General features: G+C 38.2%; 1 protein-coding gene across 2 annotated transcripts in view; it reads left to right on the top strand.

Moving 5' to 3' along the window:
• The window catches only part of ZFR (zinc finger RNA binding protein), a 59,110-nt gene that overhangs the window by 26,531 nt on the left and 12,135 nt on the right, over window positions 1-20,444 (top strand). For both annotated transcript variants that reach the window (XR_014025186.1, XM_081318211.1), the window contains exons 7-15: window positions 2,362-2,553; window positions 2,674-2,956; window positions 4,107-4,300; window positions 5,321-5,440; window positions 6,182-6,327; window positions 6,543-6,705; window positions 10,176-10,381; window positions 16,116-16,266; window positions 19,289-19,430. Coding sequence is in view for 1 of the 2 variants with exons in the window: in XM_081318211.1 (XP_081174337.1) it covers window positions 2,362-2,553; window positions 2,674-2,956; window positions 4,107-4,300; window positions 5,321-5,440; window positions 6,182-6,327; window positions 6,543-6,705; window positions 10,176-10,381; window positions 16,116-16,266; window positions 19,289-19,430 (1,597 nt within the window). In the remaining variant the exon portion in view is untranslated. The remainder of the gene's footprint in view (window positions 1-2,361; window positions 2,554-2,673; window positions 2,957-4,106; window positions 4,301-5,320; window positions 5,441-6,181; window positions 6,328-6,542; window positions 6,706-10,175; window positions 10,382-16,115; window positions 16,267-19,288; window positions 19,431-20,444) is intronic.

The raw sequence follows: 20,444 nt of genomic DNA, 5'->3' as shown, positions 1-20,444 counted from the left end.
TCTATTATTTCAAAAGTTGTCATTGGACTATTCAAAATTAGCTTGTAGTTTTCCGACAGTGGAGGAACATTTTTAGTTGTTATATACTCCTCCATTGTATCTAAAGAGTTTTCTTGTTCTTTATATAAATTGGTATATTAATTCCAAAAAAGTCTTTGAATGTTTCTGTTGTCCATATAGGTCTTATTCCCCTCTTGAAGCTTAGTTATCTTCTTTGCTGTTTTCTTAGTTTGTAACCACTATATTGTAACCAAACCAGCTTCTCTAGTTTATGTTTCAGAACAGAAGGAAGCAAAATAAGGTAAATAAAGTAGCTGAAGTTGTGTTCTTTATAGCAGATGTCAGTGTAAATTGTCTCTAATTTCTTGCTAGAACAGCGTCCTTGGATATTGCAACTAAGACATAACTTTAACTAAATAAACCCTGACATATGCACTCCACTTGTGACCGTAGTCTTGTTTAAAGGGAAGAACTTACTTAAAGAGGCATGGGAGCATATCTAATGGAAACCGAAACCAAGAGAAAGGTTTTATCAGTAATGCATAGGAAACCTGAGCATCATGGTGCTATAGATCTCACATCATGCTTTCCGTGCTTTGTCCTTTTTGTCTCTAGAGATCAAGAATACAAAGGAAACTTCCGCATACAGCGTGTGCTCCAAATTAGAACAACTGAACCATGCCACCTAAAAACAAATATTCTGATTTCTACCAATTATCTTTGTAATTGCCCAGGAGAACAACAAATTGTTATGACACAGACCAAGTTTTCATGGAAATTTTATATTCATGAAATTATAAAATCATTGTGGAATGCCATCAAAGAGAGAATTGCCTGGTATCTGTAAATCTGCCAGAAACTACTTCCACCCATATCCATATATATGCCACTCAGAAAATTTCTGTGAGCCTGTTACCAAAGCATGGTTCTTCCCTTCAGTGTATTGTAAACTGCCTAAGTATTCACAAATTCACCCATTTCACCTCTAGTGCATATTTATGCCTGGTTGATCAATCTACTGATAAGCTTTCCCTCCCTAGAACAGAAAGAGAGGCATCTGAACCTGCCTGCAGACTTTACAACATCTTGTGTTCCTAATCAACAGATAGCAAAACAATTTCATATCATTTGGGAAGGGTGTAATTTTGGACAAGAGATTTTCTTTCGATAGGCCTGTAGTCCGTTGATATTCAGTGATGCTAATTGAATGGATGCTTTCTAGTGCCATTATTCTGGTATATCTCAACGTCAGATGCCCTCTTCCACAATAAGGAATTGCAAGACTGGAATTTGCATGATGGTTCTTTTTCTATAGTAGACAAGCATCCAAGCCCATCCAAGTATTCATGCAAAGTAGGCGCAGGAGTCTTTCACATAAGATGCATATCCCTCCCTCCGTGTGTGTGTGTGTGTGTGTGTGTGTGTGTGTGTAATTTCCATATTAGTCATGTCTGATTCTTGGACAAACCTCTGCAGTTTTTTCTCGGCAAGGTTTTTCAGAACTGGTTTGCCCTACTGGCCCAAGGTCACCCAGCTGGCTGTATGCTTAAGGTGGAACTAGAACTTACAGTTTCCTGGTTTCTAGCCTACTGCCTTTGCTACGTCAAACTGACTTTTGTGTCATGTATATAACAATATAGCAAAAGGGACGTGGTGGCTCAGTGGGTTAGGACGCTGAGCTTGTCGATCAGAAGGTTGGCAGTTTGGCGGGTCGAATCCAGAGGGCCGCGTAACAGAGTGAACGCCTGTTACTCGTCCCAGCTTCTGCCAACCTAGCAGTTCGAAAGCACATAAAAATGCAAGTAGAAAAATAGGGACCACTGCAGTGGGAAGGTAACAGCGTTCCGTGCACCTTTGGCGTCTAGTCATGACCACGGAGACGTTCTTGGACAAGCGCTGGCTCTTCGGCTTTGAAACGGAGATGAGCACCGGCCCCTAGAGTTGGAAACGACTAGCACGCATGTGCGGGGGAACCTTTACCTTTATATAACAATATAAAAACATTGAGTAACCTGTTTTACTACATTCAAATATAAGCTATTCAGAGTCAAATTTTGTCATTCTGAAGGTTAAGATAGGTACATTCTCAAAATAACAATTGCTGATTTTGCCAGCTTTAAGTGATTGGGTGATTACCTGCTATAAGATGTAAATTCCTGCTTTTAAATTATCTATACTGCTAAGCCAAACATGAACAATAACAATACTTTTTAGAACATTTCAGCAAGTTTAGACATTAAAATCATGACATAATACTATAAATTCTGTACCCTCTCAAAAGCAAACCTAAGAATTGCCTCATCTTGTTTTCATAAAACGTGGAATATAACATGTATTAATCTCTTTTGTTTTCTGTTTTAGACTTATAAAGAACATTTGGAGGGACAGAAGCATAAAAAAAAAGAAGCAGCATTGAAAGTATCTCAGAACACTACCAGTAACAGTGCTTCTTCTCGTGGGACTCAGAACCAGTTGCGTTGTGAGCTGTGTGATGTGTCCTGCACTGGAGCTGATGCTTATGCTGCTCATATTCGTGGAGCTAAACACCAAAAAGTAAACCTTTCCCCTTCATTCTTTTTATAGACTTTTAAAGTTATTTTGAATATTTAGCAATTATAAATCTATATGGATAGGTATCATTTCTGTTAAAACTTCTTTTATTAATGGTTCTAGGTGGTTAAGCTGCATACTAAACTTGGCAAACCCATTCCTTCAACTGAACCAAATGTTGTCACCCAGGCTACATCAGCAACGTCATCTTCTAAGCCAGCAGCCGTGTCTTCAAATATCGCAAGTAGCAGCAGCACTGTGAATTCTTCTGTTACATCTTTGGCAGTAAAAATTCTTACTCCTTCTGCCAATGTGCTACTTAGTACAACATCAAACAACAAAGCTACAATAGTCCCAACTAACATTGCTGTAAAAAAGATATCTACACCCAAAATTAACTTTGTTGGCAAGTATAGAGATCTTTATTGTTCAATTTATTAAAATATTAAGACTATAAATTCATTTATATATATAACTATAAAATTTCAGTATATTTTATATGAGGGCCAGTTTGATGTAGTGGGGTCAAGGCACCAGGCTACAAACTGGGAGATCATGAGTTCTAGTCCCACCTTAGGCACAAAGCCTAAGGTAACCTTGGGTTAGTCACAATGGCAAGCTGCTTCTGAAAAACGATACCAAGAAAGCTGCAGGGACTTATCCAGGTAGTCTCCGAGAATCGGACATGATTGAACAGGCAGACAGATCTTTTATGTCTTTGTCTGCTAGTGATTAGATTTTTGAATGAGGTTCTTTAATTGAACAGATATTTTCCGTTCCGTGCCTTTTCCAGAAATCTTTATAAATAATTTTCAAAATTGCTAATTTAAGTGTAGAGGGAAATGTTAATTAAATGCCATATTTAATCATTTAGCCTTAGAAGTTGACCTTTCTAAAACTTCTAAAGCGTCTTAACTATGTAAGAGTCTCAGTTTTACTTTCTAAATTCTACAGGCTTGTTAAGTTTAGAATTTGTAATTAGCAATGGAGCTTACAGATCACTTGGTTCTCTTCATAATTCTTCTTGAGAGTTGATCCAGCCTCTACAGTGAACTCTCCAGGGTCCTGATAGAACCCCGTAGAACTGTTTGTGGTTTAATTATTCATCTACATCTCCTATTTACAGTTTTCCCCAAAATTCCACAGCCAATGTGGCTATTGCTGAGAATTTTATAAAGCTATACATTTGGAGGACACCAAGTTCCAGAAGGCTGTTCAATCCATAGAATTTATGAGAAGTGTGTTGTAATCCTCAACCAGGAAAAGAGATTCCAGAGTAATGGCCTTCAATGCGTATCATTTGGACAGCAGGTTTTCAGGAGTTGACAAAGATATAAATGATGTTTGGCAACCCTTTCTTGTATTGTATTGTATTGTATTGTATTGATTTATTAGTGTCCAAATGATTTACAATAAATATATAAAAACAAAATCTAATTAAGAATGAACAATCAAAATATAAATTTTGATGTTGCAGGGCAACCCAACCATACAAGCGCTATGAGAAGGATTATTGTAGGTGATGGTCATTTTCCTTTTATACTATTTTATATTAGGTGGCAATAAATTACAGACAACAGGAAGTAAAATGGATGAAATGAAAGCTGTAGAAAATATCAAGACTACCCCTGTTACCGCAGTACAAATGCAGGAAGCTAAAGCAGATACCTCTGCTGAAGCTGTAACTTCTACAGCTCTTGCTGCTTTGCAAAGCGAGGTCCAACCTGTTGGTCATGACTATGTGGAAGAGGTAATATTGTGAAAACTATATTGATTTAATCCAGACATATCACGTAGCATCAACTAAACAGAGATGTATTCGCTAACATAAATGCATTAAAATTTGCAGAATTGAAATTACAAAATCATAGTATTTATTGATGGTTAACTAAATTTCACCTAATTATTTGGATCTAGTTTCATAAAAATTAGTTGCAATGCTGTTTGGCATTTGAGAAGAGCAGAATAATTGCATCCTTATCTTAGTAATTTAAGATTGCTTAAGATATGGAGCATTCTTCAAAACTGAATAATCAGAATTCAGATGCAAGGCAACATGTATTGGTATATATATACTGAAATATGGTAAGATTTTTGACTTAAAATTGAAAAATGGCGCAATATTAGAGTCTAGTAATAGATACTTGTTCTTAAATTGTACAGTGCCGATACAGTAATATTTTTGTATCATTGTTCAAATTTGTAGTAATGCATTTTACATTAATTTGTCAGAAATATTACTGCTGCATTTGTGTCTGTCTAGTGTAAGTAAATATTAACTGTCATTAAGAGTGGGAAAAGACTAGCTTACCATTTAGGTTTCCTAAATAACTTTGCCATCATTTCAAAGATGTATTGGCAGAAATGGGTTAACCTAAGTCATGGTGCCTCTGTTAACAGGAACAAAAAACAACAACAACTGAATTGTGTTATTTCTATTTAACTTGAAAGGATGACTCCAGATAATTTACATTGAATTCCACCTTTAAAAGCAACAAAATCTGTAACATATCTTAGAGGAATCATATCTACTGGGCCTATATCATTCAGTAGACTGGAGATTGATGTATATTATTAAACAGACTGATAAAAAAGTAGAAATGCCTTTGTTTTTGCAGAGGAAGATAGTTTTGTGTTGACAGATGTCTCCCTTCTGGGCTAGTAGGGAGTCCTTGAACTGAGTTGTTATCTTGAAAATGTTTGATTCAGGTTTGTTATCACATGATAAGAAGTAGCTGTAACCAATAACTACATTTTCTTTCTTGCAAAGGTTCGTAATGATGAGGGAAAAGTGATTCGTTTCCATTGCAAGCTTTGTGAATGTAGCTTTAATGATCCTAATGCTAAGGAGATGCATTTAAAAGGAAGGCGGCATCGGTTACAATATAAGGTGAAAGTCTGTTCTTGTCTGTTATGGAGCTTACAAATAAATATAGGAATTGTAGATGTCTTAAATAACGTATTGTTTTCAGTACATATGCATGTTTATTGAAAAGATTTTTGCTGCATATTGTAAGACTTCATACAAATAGAATTTAGAATCAGCAATTTGAAACAGCATTCTTTGTTTAGAATACTTGTTCTTATCATAAAGTGATGCATATTCAATTTTTACTTTTTAACAAATGAAGATTGTTACAGTGAGATATTGATAGTTCTGAAGGAGGGGGGAGGGTGGGCAGCCTCTAACAAGAAGTTATTTAATTATGAAATGTAATTTATTTGAAAATAATTCTAAGCATTTTTGTATCATGCTTCAGAATGTCAATATACTATGAAAGTAAAATTCTTTACTGCTAATTTCTTAGAAAGATTTATATTTCTAATATATAAGTTCTTCATTCTAGAGTATACTTAGAACAAAATAATAACAAAATCTTTCATATATGCTTAAAACAAAATAGTCCCATTAAAATATTTTGAGTAGGATTATTCTAATGGAATACATTCAAAATAATGGCATATTGCACTATATAGAATAAGGAGTTTTTAGAGCAAGCTTATTTTTTTTTATTCTAAAGCCACAAAACTAGGTAGGATCGTACACCATATTGAATGGTATCTATCGCTCTGTGTACAAAAACAAAATAATCTTAAATAAATGTACTCAAAATCTTCACATTTAAAACAGAAAAAAGTAAACCCAGACTTACAAGTAGAAGTGAAGCCTAGCATCCGGGCAAGGAAGATACAAGAAGAAAAGATGAGAAAGCAAATGCAGAAAGAAGAATATTGGAGAAGGCGTGAAGAAGAAGAACGATGGAGAATGGAAATGAGGTAACATGCCAGCTAGATTATCACAATTCATACTCAGTTGAAGATTTTGTCATGTCACTTTTTTTTTGGTGAAGACGTCCTTGTGGATGTTCATGGACCATGATGAACTGATAAGAATCTCCTCTTTTCAAAAGAAAGGAATCCTTCACAGTTAGGTAGAATACACAAACATGCAAATATAGTTGATACATTGCGATTTGGTTTGTATATTTCAGACGCTATGAGGAAGACATGTACTGGAGGAGGATGGAAGATGAACAGCATCACTGGGACGATCGTCGTAGAATACCTGATGGAGGATATCCTCATGGTCCTCCAGGCCCTCTTGGGTTACTTGGTGTCAGACCAGGAATGCCACCACAGCCACAGGGACCAGCTGTGAGTATTTATTTACTTAAAACCTAACGTGTTTGATACAAACTCTTTGTATAACTGCCCTCATTTGTTTTAGAATTATTTCTTATTGGAAGATCCTTTCAGCAAATATTACATGAAGGCTTAGTTTAGCAAAGAAACATTGCTATGTAGCTTTTGTAATACATTAACTGTATTTTGTTCTGGCTCATGAGAAGTTTAATAGCTTGTTGCAACCACTTAAATTGCTTGTATATGCAGCTATCAGAATGCTATACAATCCACCTTTTCTCAGACTGTCCAAAGAGACAGATGTTACATTTTGCTATTGCTGAGGTCCAGAACCTGGATAGCTCATTTAGCTGATACATTGAATAGTCATCCAAGTGCAAAGATCCATGAATTCAATTCTCAAAAAGTTTGAATAACTTAGAATAACTTCTGGCTACACAGTTCTAATGAAATCAATAATGTGCCTCATTGTGGTCAGAATAATTGCTAATGCAATATCTGTAGCAGACATTATACAGTGGGGACAAAAAAGTATTTAGTCAGCCACCAATTGTGCAAGTTCTCCCACTTAAAAAGATGAGACAGGCCTGTAATTTTCATCATAGGTATACCTCAACTATGAGAGACAAAATGGGGGGAAAGAATCCAGGAAATCACATTGTAGGATTTCTAATGAATTAATTCGTACATTCCTCGGTAAGTATTTGGTCACCTCCAAACAAGCAAGATTTCTGGCTCTCACAGACCTGTAACTTCTTCTTTAAGAGGCTTCTCTGTCCTCCACTCGTTACCTGTATGAATGGCACCTGGTTGAACTTGTTATCAGTATAAAAGACACCAGTCCACAATCTCAAACAGTCACACTCCAAACTCCACTATGGCCAAGACCAAAGAGCTGTCGAAGGACACCAGAAACAAAATTGTAGACCTTCACCATGCTGGGAAGACTGAATTTGCAATAGGCAAGCAGCTTGGTGTGAAGAAATCAACTGTGGGAGCAATTATTAGAAAATGGAAGACATACAAGACCACTGATTATCTCCCTCGTTCTGGGGCTCCACGCAAGATCTCACCCCGTGGAGTCAAAATGATCACAAGAACGGTGAGCAAAAATCCCAGAACCACATGGGGGACCTAGTGAATGACCTGCAGAGAGCTGGGACCAAAGTAACAAGGGCTACCATCAGTAACACACTACGCCGCTAGGGACTCAAATCCTGCAGTGCCAGACATGTCCCCCTGCTTAAGCCAGTACATGTCCAGGCCCGTCTGAAGTTTGCTAGAGAGTATTTGGATGATCCAGAACAGGATTGGGAGAATGTCATATGGTTTTGGTAAAAACTCAAGTCTTCGTGTTTGGAGGAGAAAGAACGCTGAGTTGCATCCAAAGAACACCATACCTACTGTGAAGCATGGGGGTGGAAACATCATGCTTTGGGGCTGTTTTTCTGCAAAGGGACCAGGACGAGTGATCCATGTAAAGGAAAGAATGAATGGGGCCATGTAGATTTTGAGTGAAAACCACCTCCTATCAGCAAGGGCATTGAAGATGAAACGTGGCTGGGTCTTTCAGCATGACAATGATCCCAAACACACCGCCCGGGCAACGAAGGAGTGGCTTCGTAAGAAGCATTTCAAGGTCCTGGAGTGGCCTAGCCAGTCTCCAGATCTCAACCCCATAGAAAACCTTTGGAGGGTGTTGAAAGTCCGTGTTGCCCAGTGACAGCCCCAAAACATCACTGCTCTAGAGGAGATCTGCATGGAGGAATGGGCCATAATACCAGCAACAGTGTGTGCAAACCTTGTGAAGACTTACAGAAAACGTTTGACCTCTGTCATTGCTAACAAAGGGTATAAAGTATTGAGATGAACTTTCGTTATTGACCAAATATTTATTTTCCACCATTATTTGCAAATAAATTTGTTGGAAATCCTACAATGTGATTTCCTGGATTCTTTCCCCCCATTTTGTCTCTCATAGTTGAGGTATACCTATGATGAAAATTACAGGCCTGTCTCATCTTTTTAAGTGGGAGAACTTGCACAATTGGTGGCTGACTAAATACTTTTTTGTCCCACTGTATTTGCTAGAAATTAATTTGGTTATAATGGTTCATTAGTGAAAACTATCAGTTTGTCTGTTTCCTTCATAGTACCACAGACATTGAAGACATGGGAGACTCAGAATGCATAGTGCAACTTGGCTATCAAACGTTATCTAACTCTGAATTCATCCTTTATGTCAGTGATATGGCATGTGGGTGTGTGCATACACATGAATCGGTGCTGACTCCTGATTTCTGCAGGGACTGGTCTTTGTAGTTTTCTTGGCAAGATTTTAAACATGCTTTGCCACTACTTCCTTCTTAGGGCTGAGCGACAGTGACTGGCCCAAGGTCATCCAGCTGGCTCTGTACCTGAGGCAGCACTAGAACTCAGTTTCTAACCCGATGCCTTAATCGCTGTACCAAACTGGGTCTCTTACTCTGAAATCTAATCCCCACAAAACTAATGTATTGTAAGATGTATTAAAATTGTGTTAAATCCTGGTTATTTTATAGGATGGTGACTAATGATTTATTCCACAACTTCAAGATGCTTAATTGCCTTTAAAATTTTATGGCTAATTTACTATCACATTTTCTACAAGCAAAAATATTGAACAATATTCTTGTGGTAAATTAACAGATTACAATTCATTTGTAAGAAACTGTTTTATAAAAATGAAGATTGTCACTTTGAAAATGTTTTTGTAACATGACTGCTATTGTGTCATGTTTACATCTAAGCTCCTTTGAATTCATTGTTACCAACCTCTGATATGTATAAATTCAACTTAGAAAACACACTGAATGTTTAGTAATAGGCTTTTCTTCCATCAAAAGGTCATCTGTTCTACAGATTTTTTAAAGGTTTCTATCGTCAAGATTGGTTATATATATATATATATATATGTCCATTTCGTTTTCACAATATGGAACTGGCTTGCTTTTCCTTTGTTGGACATGTTTTTCAGTGTCTGTGTTCTCCAGACCTTGGATTTCCTTTTGATCTCCTATCCAGTTATCCAAAGCTAATCCTGTCTAGCTTTTCCAGGGTGAGCCAAGATTGGTTGGTGTCGTCACCTAACGAAGTAAAGTTGTGCTCATAGAAGATTTTAATTAGAAGTTCAAACATGTCACAAATAAAATTTAGACTGACAATTAAATGCTTTTAATTTGAATTAAATCAAATGCATTTAATTTGAAATTTAGGTTATAGTTTGACATAGTAGAACCAAATTTGATTTTTCTTTCAGTTAACACCAGCCACATTATGGTTTATGTGGAAGACTTAATGTCAAATATTTTAAGACCATACAAGCCTTCTTGATCTGTTCTTCTGAAGAGCAAGTCAGTATTCGAAATGAATAGCAAATATTTGAAAGTAGTAAAGCACAACTATTTGGGAGGCTAACTGAATTTAAGAATTTCTCTTTGTAGCCATTGCGTCGGCCTGACTCCTCTGATGACCGTTATGTGATGACCAAACATGCAGCTATCTATCCAACTGAGGAGGAACTCCAGGCAGTCCAAAAGATAGTTTCTATCACTGAACGTGCATTGAAACTTGTATCAGATAACATGACTGATAATGAGAAAAACAAGACAAAGGAAGGAGATGATAAAAAAGAAGGCAATAAAGACAGGTCTGGTTTTTTTTAATCATTTAGTTATATCCCATTTCTTTTTATTTTGAAAGCTATTATCAGCAATGTTGGGCATGCCAGATAATGCAAAATAGAACCACATTTGTACTTGAGATCACAACATTGTTTTGAATTCCTGTCTGCTTATTCTGAGCCTGTTATCAGGATTCTTGTTTGCTATTAATTCCAACGTCTGTGCCTAAACATCTTGGCTTCTGTGATCAGAGTACAGGTCATTAGGGCTATTCATTCAGTGACCATTCAAAATTATGGCATCACTGAACAATGGGGTAATAATGAAGTTGCAGCTGTCGCAGCATCACTGCAATCACATGATCACAATCCAGATACAGAGTGTCCAGCTTTTAATTACAACCTTGCAAAAAGCCACATGATTTCCAGGGTTCCTTAACAGCTTCCCTCAATGTGGAAGCAATATGAAGTTGGAAATTGCACCCCATCTTTCTGTTTTTTTCACCTGTCCACCTTCTAGAGTGCCTATCTGTAGTACCCCTGACCACCCTGTGGTACCCACGCAGACACCATTCTCCCAAGCACCTGCCCACAGCACTCCTCCCACCCAAAGCACCCATGCAACCCAATCACCTGCCAGCCTATTTGCCTCGGACTCCTGCCTGGGGGACAAGGAGAGCAGATTCTGTCTCCGAAACAATCGGACTGGATGGAGGAACCACAGTGGCTTATTGATCAGGGAAAGAAATTTAGGAAGGATCTGCCCTAATTGATCAAGCAGTTTAAAGTGGCAATGGGGAATTGTTACCTTCAGACTTATTCTGTTAATGTAACCCTACAAAATAGTGGGATTAGGGGGGCGGGGGAGGGTGAAGGTTCATTTTCTGAACTTGTGGGTTGGGTTTCCGAACATTTCATTACCAGGCTAGGTAACATCACTGGAGTTTGGGGATGTCAAGTGTCAGTGTTCTTCTGTTTATAAGGGCTTTGTGTGGTCAGTGGGTCTTGTGATAGGTCAAGCATGGGTGTATCAAGTAAGGTGATAAGTGTGAATCATCAGTGACGGTCTTGTGATGGGGAGGTTATATCAGGTGAGGGTAATTGGTAGGTGAACCACTGGTTGGGGGGTTGCGTGGGTTGGTTGAGGGTTGGTGCTGTCTGGTTGATTTGGATTCTAAGGAGTTCATCGGCTGGTTGTAGGTCAATGTGTCTGTTGATGGGGGTGCTTGTGGAGTGCCAGGCTTCGATGAACTCGAGTGTGGCAGGTGGTAGTATGACTGATTATTTTTGTGTTGCTCCAATCAAACTGGTGCTGTTTGGTGTCAGTGTGGGTAGAGATTAAGGATTTGAGATTGTTGCATTTGGCTGTCAGCCGGTGTTCATGGATCCTGGTTTTTTTTATTGATGTGATGTTTGTCCCGCATAGAATTGGTTGCAATAGTTACAGTTGATTTTGTAGATTGCATTGTTTCTTTCTGCCTTCCATGTCTTGTCTTTGATTTTGGATAATTTCTGGTGGGATTAGTGAGATTAGCTCATCTAGTCATGCTTCCTGACTGGTTTATGTGGAAGGGCTGACAGTCTGTTATTTAACCCTTACTGCTTGGTTCTGGGGCTACAACAGCAATGGGGACTGTGGGGTTGCTCTTGCTAAGCAATGTGGTCATGTGACATCATGCTTTAGAACCGCATCACTTAGTAACAAAAATTCTGGTTCCAGTTGCTGTAGAATATTTTTTTTCTTGGATAAACCACCAGAAACCCCCTGTCCTTCATCTGCAGTTCTCTTTTTGATCAGATAAAAAGTTATCTTAGCAGCACAGTAGATATTTGCAATCTAAAAACAATTTGGCATACTTTTCCTTTTTGATGTTTTATCATCAGGCTAATGTAGAAGAACAGTGCCAAAAATATCTACCTTGTCATTCACCTCTTTATTGATTGATTCTTCTTAGTTCCAAATTGATTCTTCTTAGTTCCAAAGTTAAACTTTTTGCATCGGAAAAAATAGGTGTTGTTTCATACAACATAGAGTTATGGAATTTACTGCCATACAATGTAATAAAATCCAACAATTCAAATAATTTTAAAAGGGAGTTGTGGCTCACATGGGGCTAAATTTCATCAGCATGCTATCTGGAAACAAAAATACTGAATAATATTTTTAAGCATTGATTGATTGAAAGCAAGCAATAATTGACATCTTTAGGATGATAGCAATTATAATAATAATAATAATAATAATAATAATAATAATAATAATAATAATAATAATAATAATAATAATAATAATAATAATAAAAAACCTTTATTGTCAAAGTACAACATGTGTACATTGAGATTAGCTGAGCCTCCCCTCCCATGCTCTCTCCCCCCAACACACAGTGACAACAAACCCTCCATCCCACCACACTATGTGAACCAACTACACCACACACCAGCCTCCCAAGTCAATTCTGCATAAGATTATGTCCCATTTAAAAGCCTAACAGCCCACGGATAAAAGCTATTTTTCAGCCTGTTAGTACGGCTGGCTATATTCCTATATCTCCTACCGGATGGTAGGAGAGTAAAGAGGTGTGTCATCCCTGAGAATCTTCCTCACTCTTCCAAGGCAACGAGCCCTGGCGATGTCATCCAGTGGTGTCAGGGAACAGCCCACAATGTCTTGTGCTGTGCTCACTACCCTCTAATACTTTCCTATCCGCGGCTGTCAGACCAGCATACCAAACCACAATACCATACGAGAGGACGCTCTCTATAGTAGACAGGTAAAAGAGGGTCATTAGCTGTTGTTCTACAGTGTTCTTCCGCAAGACCCTAAGAAAGTGAAGCCTCTGTTGGGCCTTTCTAGCCACCTGAGTTGTGTTAACTTTCCAGGTCAGATCTTCACAGAGGTAGACTCCCAGAATTTTAAAGGAGGAAACTCTCTCTACACAGTTCTCTCCGATGTGAAGTGGGGCAGGTTCCTCCTTTTTTCTCCGGAAGTCTAACACCATCTCTTTCGTCTTGCCGATGTTTAGGTGCAAGTTGTTGTTACTACACCATATGGATAGTTTTTGTACATTCCGCCCTATATGCTGTTTCATCCCCACCTGTAATAAGACCCACCACAGTTGTATCATCTGCGAACTTGATTATCGCAGTGGATGGGTCAGATGATACACAATCATAAGTGTATAAAGAGTACAGGTAGGGGCTAAGCACACAGCCCTGTGGCGTGCCGGTGCAAAGCTTCAGGGGGGTGGACAAAGCAGAGCCGACCCTCACTGTTTGTAACCGATCCCTAAGAAAGTCTTGAATCCAATCGCAGATGGCGGGGGAGAATTTCAAGTCAGTCAGCTTCTCGATGAGAATGCTCGGCAAAATGGTGTTGAAAGCCGAGCTGTAGTCAACAAAAAGCATCCTGACGTAACTTCCAGGCTTCTCGAGATGACTTGCTACAGAGTGTAAAGCAGTAGCTATGGCATCGTCTGTCGACCTATTTCCCCTGTAGGCAAATTGATGTTTATCAAAATCCAGTGGGAGGCATGTCCTAAGATGTTGGAGAACCAATCTTTCGAAGCATTTCATGACTACAGACGTTAATGCAATAGGTCTGTAGTCATTCAGGCACTCAACTGCAGTTTTCTTGGGGACTGGGACAATGGTAGCTGCTTTCAAGCACGATGGTACACATGCCGTTTGCAAGGAGATGTTAAAAATCCTTGTCAGGACCCCTGCTAATTGATCGGCACAATTCCTGACCACTATCTCCAGCACCCCATCTGGGCCTGCGGCTTTGCTGGGATTCACAGCCTTCAATACAGCTCTCACTTGGTCTTCACACAGGGTGAGTGGCTGAGAGTCAGAAGGCCGGCCAGCAAAGGCTATGGGGTCTGGTCTTTTAACCTCGTAGCGGGCGAAGAAGATATTCAGCTCCTCAGCCAACGAGGCATCGGTGTTTGCCATGCTCCTCGTGCTGCCCTTATAGTTGGTTAAGTGCTGCAGTCCCTGCCATACTTGCCTCGGATCGTTGTTCGCTAAATGGTTCTCCACCTTTTGTTTGTATTGTTGTTTTGCCATCCTAATGCCTCTTCTGAGATTTGCCCTGGCCTCTCTGTATCTGTCCCTGTCCCCCGCCTTAAAGGCAGAATCCCGGGCTCTCAGGAGTGTTCATATCTCTGCATTCATCCAGGGTTTACAGTTCCCGTAAACTCTAATGCACTTATCCGTTGTTACACTATCAGTGCATGTTCTAATATAAGAGAGTACGGCATCTGTATATGAATTGAGATCTTGTTCTTCAAATATACTCCAGTCAGTGGTTTCAAAGCAGTCCTGCAACTGACTGAGAGCACCCACTGGCCAGGTTCTGACCCTTTTTGTGACTGCCTGAGTCCTTTTCCTGAGAGGAACATACTTTGGGCACAACAGGAGTGAAAGATGGTCTGATGTACCCAGGTGGGGAAGAGGGAAAGCTCTGTATGCCTGTTTCAGATTGGAATACACGTGGTCCAAAGTGTTCTTCCCTCTGGTGGAAACTTGCACATACTGTACAAACTTAGGGAGAACTGTCTTCAGACAAGCTTGATTGAAGTCCCCAGCCACGACAAGAGCACCCTCTGGGTGAGTTTGCTGCTGTCTGGTGATGACGTCATACAGCTTAGAAAGTGCCATGTTGACATTGGCATCAGGTGGAACATAAACAGCTATAATAATTACCACAGTAATTTCTCTAGGCAGATAGAAAGGCCTACATATAACAGTCATCAGTTCCACATCTGGGGAGCAATACGTGTGTACCAATCTGCTGTTAACACACCATTCACAGTGTATGTACACACACAGTCCTCCTCCTTTACCCTTCCCGGAGCATTTATCTGGCCTATCAACTCCACAGCTTCATTCGGTATCTCTGAATGTAGCCAGGTCTCCGTGACAACGATCACACAGCATTCCTGGAGAGGCCTGCTTTCTGCTAACTGCAGCTGTAATTCGTCAATTTTATGGACGAGGGATCTGGCATTGCTCAGAAAAAGGCTCGGCAATGTTGGTCTAAAAGGCTGCCTTCGAAGTCGAGTCAGAATCCCAGCCCTGCAGCCACGTTTTTGTTTTCGCTGCTTTCTCTTTCGCTTACGTCGTCTCCTCCCCAGCCGGAAGACAATCCATGGAGATCCTGGAAGCCTCGCTATGCAGTTCGGTATGTTTTGTGACTGCTGAAAATCACTAGTAATTTCAGATTGCCTTGCAAGCCCGATGTTTAACAGCTCTATAAGATGGATTAACACAATAGATTACATTTTAGAATTATTTTGAAACACTAAATTGTATTTATCTTTTCAAACGTCCTATTTCTTGACAAAATATATTGTATTTGCTCTGTTACATATGATTCTGAACGATATCTTCTGTTTTAAGAAAAAATACACATGGGAGCAAAAATGTGAGTGTTATTTTGTCTATAGTGCCTTATATTTAGATTTCTTAGACGTATCAGACACACTATTCCTGAAGACAGAAGTTTTATTTTAAAGTTATTTTTAATGCATTCAGTAATTGGTGTCTTTCTGTTTTATCCCTACCCACATATCTTAATTTTGCTCACTATTTTCTGTCATCCAGTTTTAGAATAAGGATCTTAACATATCACATAATATGATGCAAAAAACGTTGCTTACTCTGATCAAGAATATGATACATACTGGACTTTTATTGCTGTATGAATACTTTTTTAGACTAGAATGACAATGCTTCTAATGGAAGTTTAATTTTTTTACAGAGCTTTGAAAGGAGTCCTACGAGTAGGAGTATTGGCTAAAGGTTTGCTTCTTCGGGGGGACCGAAATGTCAACCTTGTCTTACTCTGTGCTGAGAAACCAACTAAAACTTTATTGAGTCGCATTGCTGAAAGTCTACCCAAACAACTTGCCGTATGTATGGTGTTAACTTTAGTTTGCAGTTTTATAAAGATTAAAAATTCTGATAGTAAATGAAATCCCTTTCATTTATTTTAAAGCAGGTAAATTAATTGTGAGCTAATTTTCAAATAGAAGCAAAACAGAGGCTATGTCCAGCAAAATCTGTAGTATTTGGATTAGAAGGTATGAATAACCCAAAGTTCTAGAATGTGACAACTGGAAATTGTTTTTCAACATATACTTTGGGAAAGATCTTTAGTCTTGAAATGATCATCTTTCCACTATACTATAAATATATAGAGTCTTAAGAAGATCAATAGCCACTAAGTTTTCCTCTCCTTTTTTTTCCATCTTCCCATCTCCAGTGCTACATTCAACATTCCATAGATTGTGGGAAAAGTTTTTTTTCTTTGTTATTTATAATTTAACATCCATAAGTATTTTATTTTGAAGTAGTGCTATTTGTTTATAAGATTATAAGTACCCAAGTTGAGTATTAAAGGGAATTAGTTACTTCATATTTTATCAACAATTATATAATATATTGAATGTTTCAGTATATATATTTGAAGCAAATGCATGATAAACCTTTAAATGAATTTAAAATACGAGTTTGTGTTTCTGCTGTAAAATTGGAGGAGGCCAAGATAAAAAAGCAAAATACCATATGGATTATTTATATTCCAATTAATTAATATTTTTTCTTTGAAGATAGGAAGCAAGAGTTCTCTCTATAGGGAATCATATGGAGCTCATTTTTATTCTGGTAGATAATTACATTTGGAATGGATTGACTTTATTACATTAAACAGATGTTAGAACAAATTGGGAAAGTATGATAATAAGCAAACATGAAAAGCAGGAAATTTTTAACAATTGAAGGCATGTATTACAGTGTCAGGGTTTCTAGTCAAGGTAGAGGTAGTCCTTGCTAACTGAACATTTGTTAAAACATGATTGTGATGATGTTGACAAGTGGTATTTAATGAGTGGTCCCCAAAGCTATGGCCGTCATACCACACCAATGATCACATGATTGCCGTGGTGGCACAGTGGTTAGAATGCAGTATTGCAGCTAACTCTGCCAACTGCCAGCAGTTCAATTCTCATCAGCTCAAAGTTGTCTCTGCCTGTCATCCTTCCAAAGTCGGTAAAATGAGGACCCAGTAGGCTGACTCTGTAAACTGCTTAGAGCTGTAAAGCACTTTGAAGCAGAATATATGTCTTAAGGATATTGCTATTGCGATTTGGGTGCTTGGTAATCAGCCACATTTACAAAGATTGCAGCATCCCACTGCCGCGTTGTCATTATTTGCAGATTTTCATTTCAGCTTCCCACAAGGAAAGTCAATAGGGAAGCTGGCAGGGAAGATTGCAAGTTGCTCGGGCAAATCTCCCCCACCCAGCAGCAGCCATCTCTGGGGCCTGAAATCACTTGCATATGCTGCTGCAACCACATGCGCATGCAGCAGCAGTTGTGTGTCTGGTCCTGAAAATTCTCACATGCACCACTTGTTTGCCTGTTGGCGTACTTGGGACTTGGTTATTGGAAGCCGAAAGGAAGTTGCAAGGAGGTACTTGCTTAAGGACCATCAATTTTCACTTAATGATGGTAATGGGGACTGCCAGGATTGCAGTTACTAAGCAATGCAGTCACGTGATATCGTGCTTCACCTGCTGCATATGAAAATTGTCCCAATTACTGTCATTAAGTGAAGACTACTTATATATATATATTTTATAAGACGCAAATATATTATTGAATCTCTCAGTTATTCTGAGCAGAACAGTTTGGCAATGTTTATTTCTAAAGGCTTGGTAGTTAGATAATTGCTGTCAGCTAAGGAATGCTGGCTGGCAGGACCTAGGAGGACTTTTTGTGCTGCTCATGTAGAAATATCATTCTACATGAGATTAGATTAGTTGGCCTTTTGCAAGGTCCAAAAAACTTGGGTTTTGTGCTCTGGCCTGGAACCTCGGAAGCGTGATGGAATTCATCTCTTGACTTTCTTGATGGTTATTTTGTGAAGCTCAGCTGCCATGTGTTTTTATTTTATATTATGTGTTCTGTTTGTTTTTATCTATTTTGTTATCTGCCTAGTCACTTATGTGAGGTGGGTGGCTATATAAATCGAATAAATAAATAAAATATGTCAGAGATTGTTGGGAGCCTGGAAAAGGAATGGAGAAGAGAATCAATGTAAACAATCACGAAATAACAGGCAAGACAATTAACAGCTTATGTCGTAAATAGCAGTTTAGCCCAAAGTGGAAAGGAAGCTGAGAAACATTTTAGATCATTTAAAGAGATTCTCCTGTGATAAAGTGGGAAATACTCGTTGGAGTTTTCAAGATTATAATATTATCCCCAGACTAGCATAAAAATACATTAGCTTACTGAAATCTGTATAATTCTTTCTTCCTTGATCTTGCCCAGTTGTATGGGCTTGACTATAGTAAATGTATGCAAATACAACAGACTATCCTCTTCCAGCTGGATGCTCTCCAAGTATTTTCTGATTTCAACTCCTGAATATACCAACTGAAGGGTCCTGGGTTAGGGTACTGTTTTGTACATCACAGGAACTTGGATCCTATACAAAACTTATTCAAGTCAGTGAATTCTAGTGCACTTGAAGCCAAAGAAGTCTCTTTGTATGGGGGGGTGGGGTGGGGTTATTATTTATTAAACACATTTATATGGCTGCCCAACTCACACATGGTGACTCTGGGTGGCTTACAAAATTAACTACTAACTATTGTATCTACAGTATAAAAACCAACAAACCTTTCCAACTACCCAATGTGAGAATGTATGTATGATGTATAATACAATACAATACAGCTTACTTCCCTAAGCACTGAATTTTCCAGCTGTTCATTGTGTTTGTTTTTATCATGCTAGATTATTATTTATAAGACTACCCCATTCAAAATCAAGGGAGGAAAACAAAAATAAAAGAATACAATATATAGCTGTAAAACAGTACTTCTCTAATTGATGAAAAAGTTTTAATGTTTTTCCTTCCTATAGGTAATCAGCCCTGAGAAATATGAAATAAAATGTGCTGTACAAGAAGCAGCAATCATTTTGAATTCATGCGTGGAACCAAAAATGCAAGTGACAATAACTTTGACATCCCCAGTGATTCGGGAAGAGAACATGAGGGACGGAGGTTCGAAATCTGTTAAAAGATGTTCTATTTTAATTAAGAATTCATGCTGTTCTAAGATTGCATTAAGTCCTGGAAGGCAACATGCTGGCATGTGATACACATTCAATTCAGTTATGAGCAACTTTTGCAAGAGTGTATTTTTTAAAAAAATACTTTCATTCTTATGTTATTTAATGTAACTAACAACCTCAGATTTCTGGAAAAGGTTATTTTTTTTAATTTCACTGGAAAAATCTTCAGAAAAATAAATATTTTATTGCAAGCATTACAAGCCCATCGTGAAGAAATGTTCTTCTGTAAAAAGAAATTGCATTAGGAAATTATATTGTGTCTCTGATTGTAGATCAGTCTTGCTATCTAATATATGGGTTGCTGTATTGATGTCTAATTGCTTAGTTTATTTTTAATTTAAAAACAATTATGACTTTGCTTGGAGCAAGGTGTGTATTTTTTTCCAGTTTTTTGAGGTTGATTTTTGATCCTAGAGTGTCATTTATGGAGCTCCCGATGTTGATCAGAGTATTTTAACTGAACAGTACACATGCAGTGTGTTTATAGTATAAAGAGGTACCTGAGATCAGTTCAAGTAGATACTGGAGCCTTGAAAAGCAGTATGGATTTATAATCTCTGCAGTCCTACTGTGCCAGCAACGTTGCTTTAGGGTCACTTCCTATGAAAGCTACAGATGTTTAAAGCCAGCAAGCATGATAATTTAATGTCTGCAATGTGTTGGCTCTATATTGGGTCAGATAAAGTGAACTTTATTTTCTTTTTCTTACATCTGCAAAATAATTATTTTCACAGTTATATTTTCTAGGAATATATAAAACATAAAAAACAGTTGCATTGTTGGTGGTGTTAAAATTCTTGATAGGGGCCAGAGATAGGTTGCATACATGCAGCCATAGAATGAATTCATAGCATTAGGCTTTTAAAAAGTATAATTTAAGAAAACTTTATGTGAAGGCTTCTTTGAAAAAAAATGGCTGAACATTCGCTGAACATTTTAATTG

Source organism: Vipera berus (genome assembly GCF_964194415.1).
Source record: "Vipera berus genome assembly, chromosome: 2".
Classification (NCBI taxonomy): Eukaryota; Metazoa; Chordata; class Lepidosauria; order Squamata; family Viperidae; genus Vipera; species Vipera berus.
Note: the sequence above shows the minus strand (reverse complement) of the source record. Positions and strands in the feature narration are given on the sequence as shown.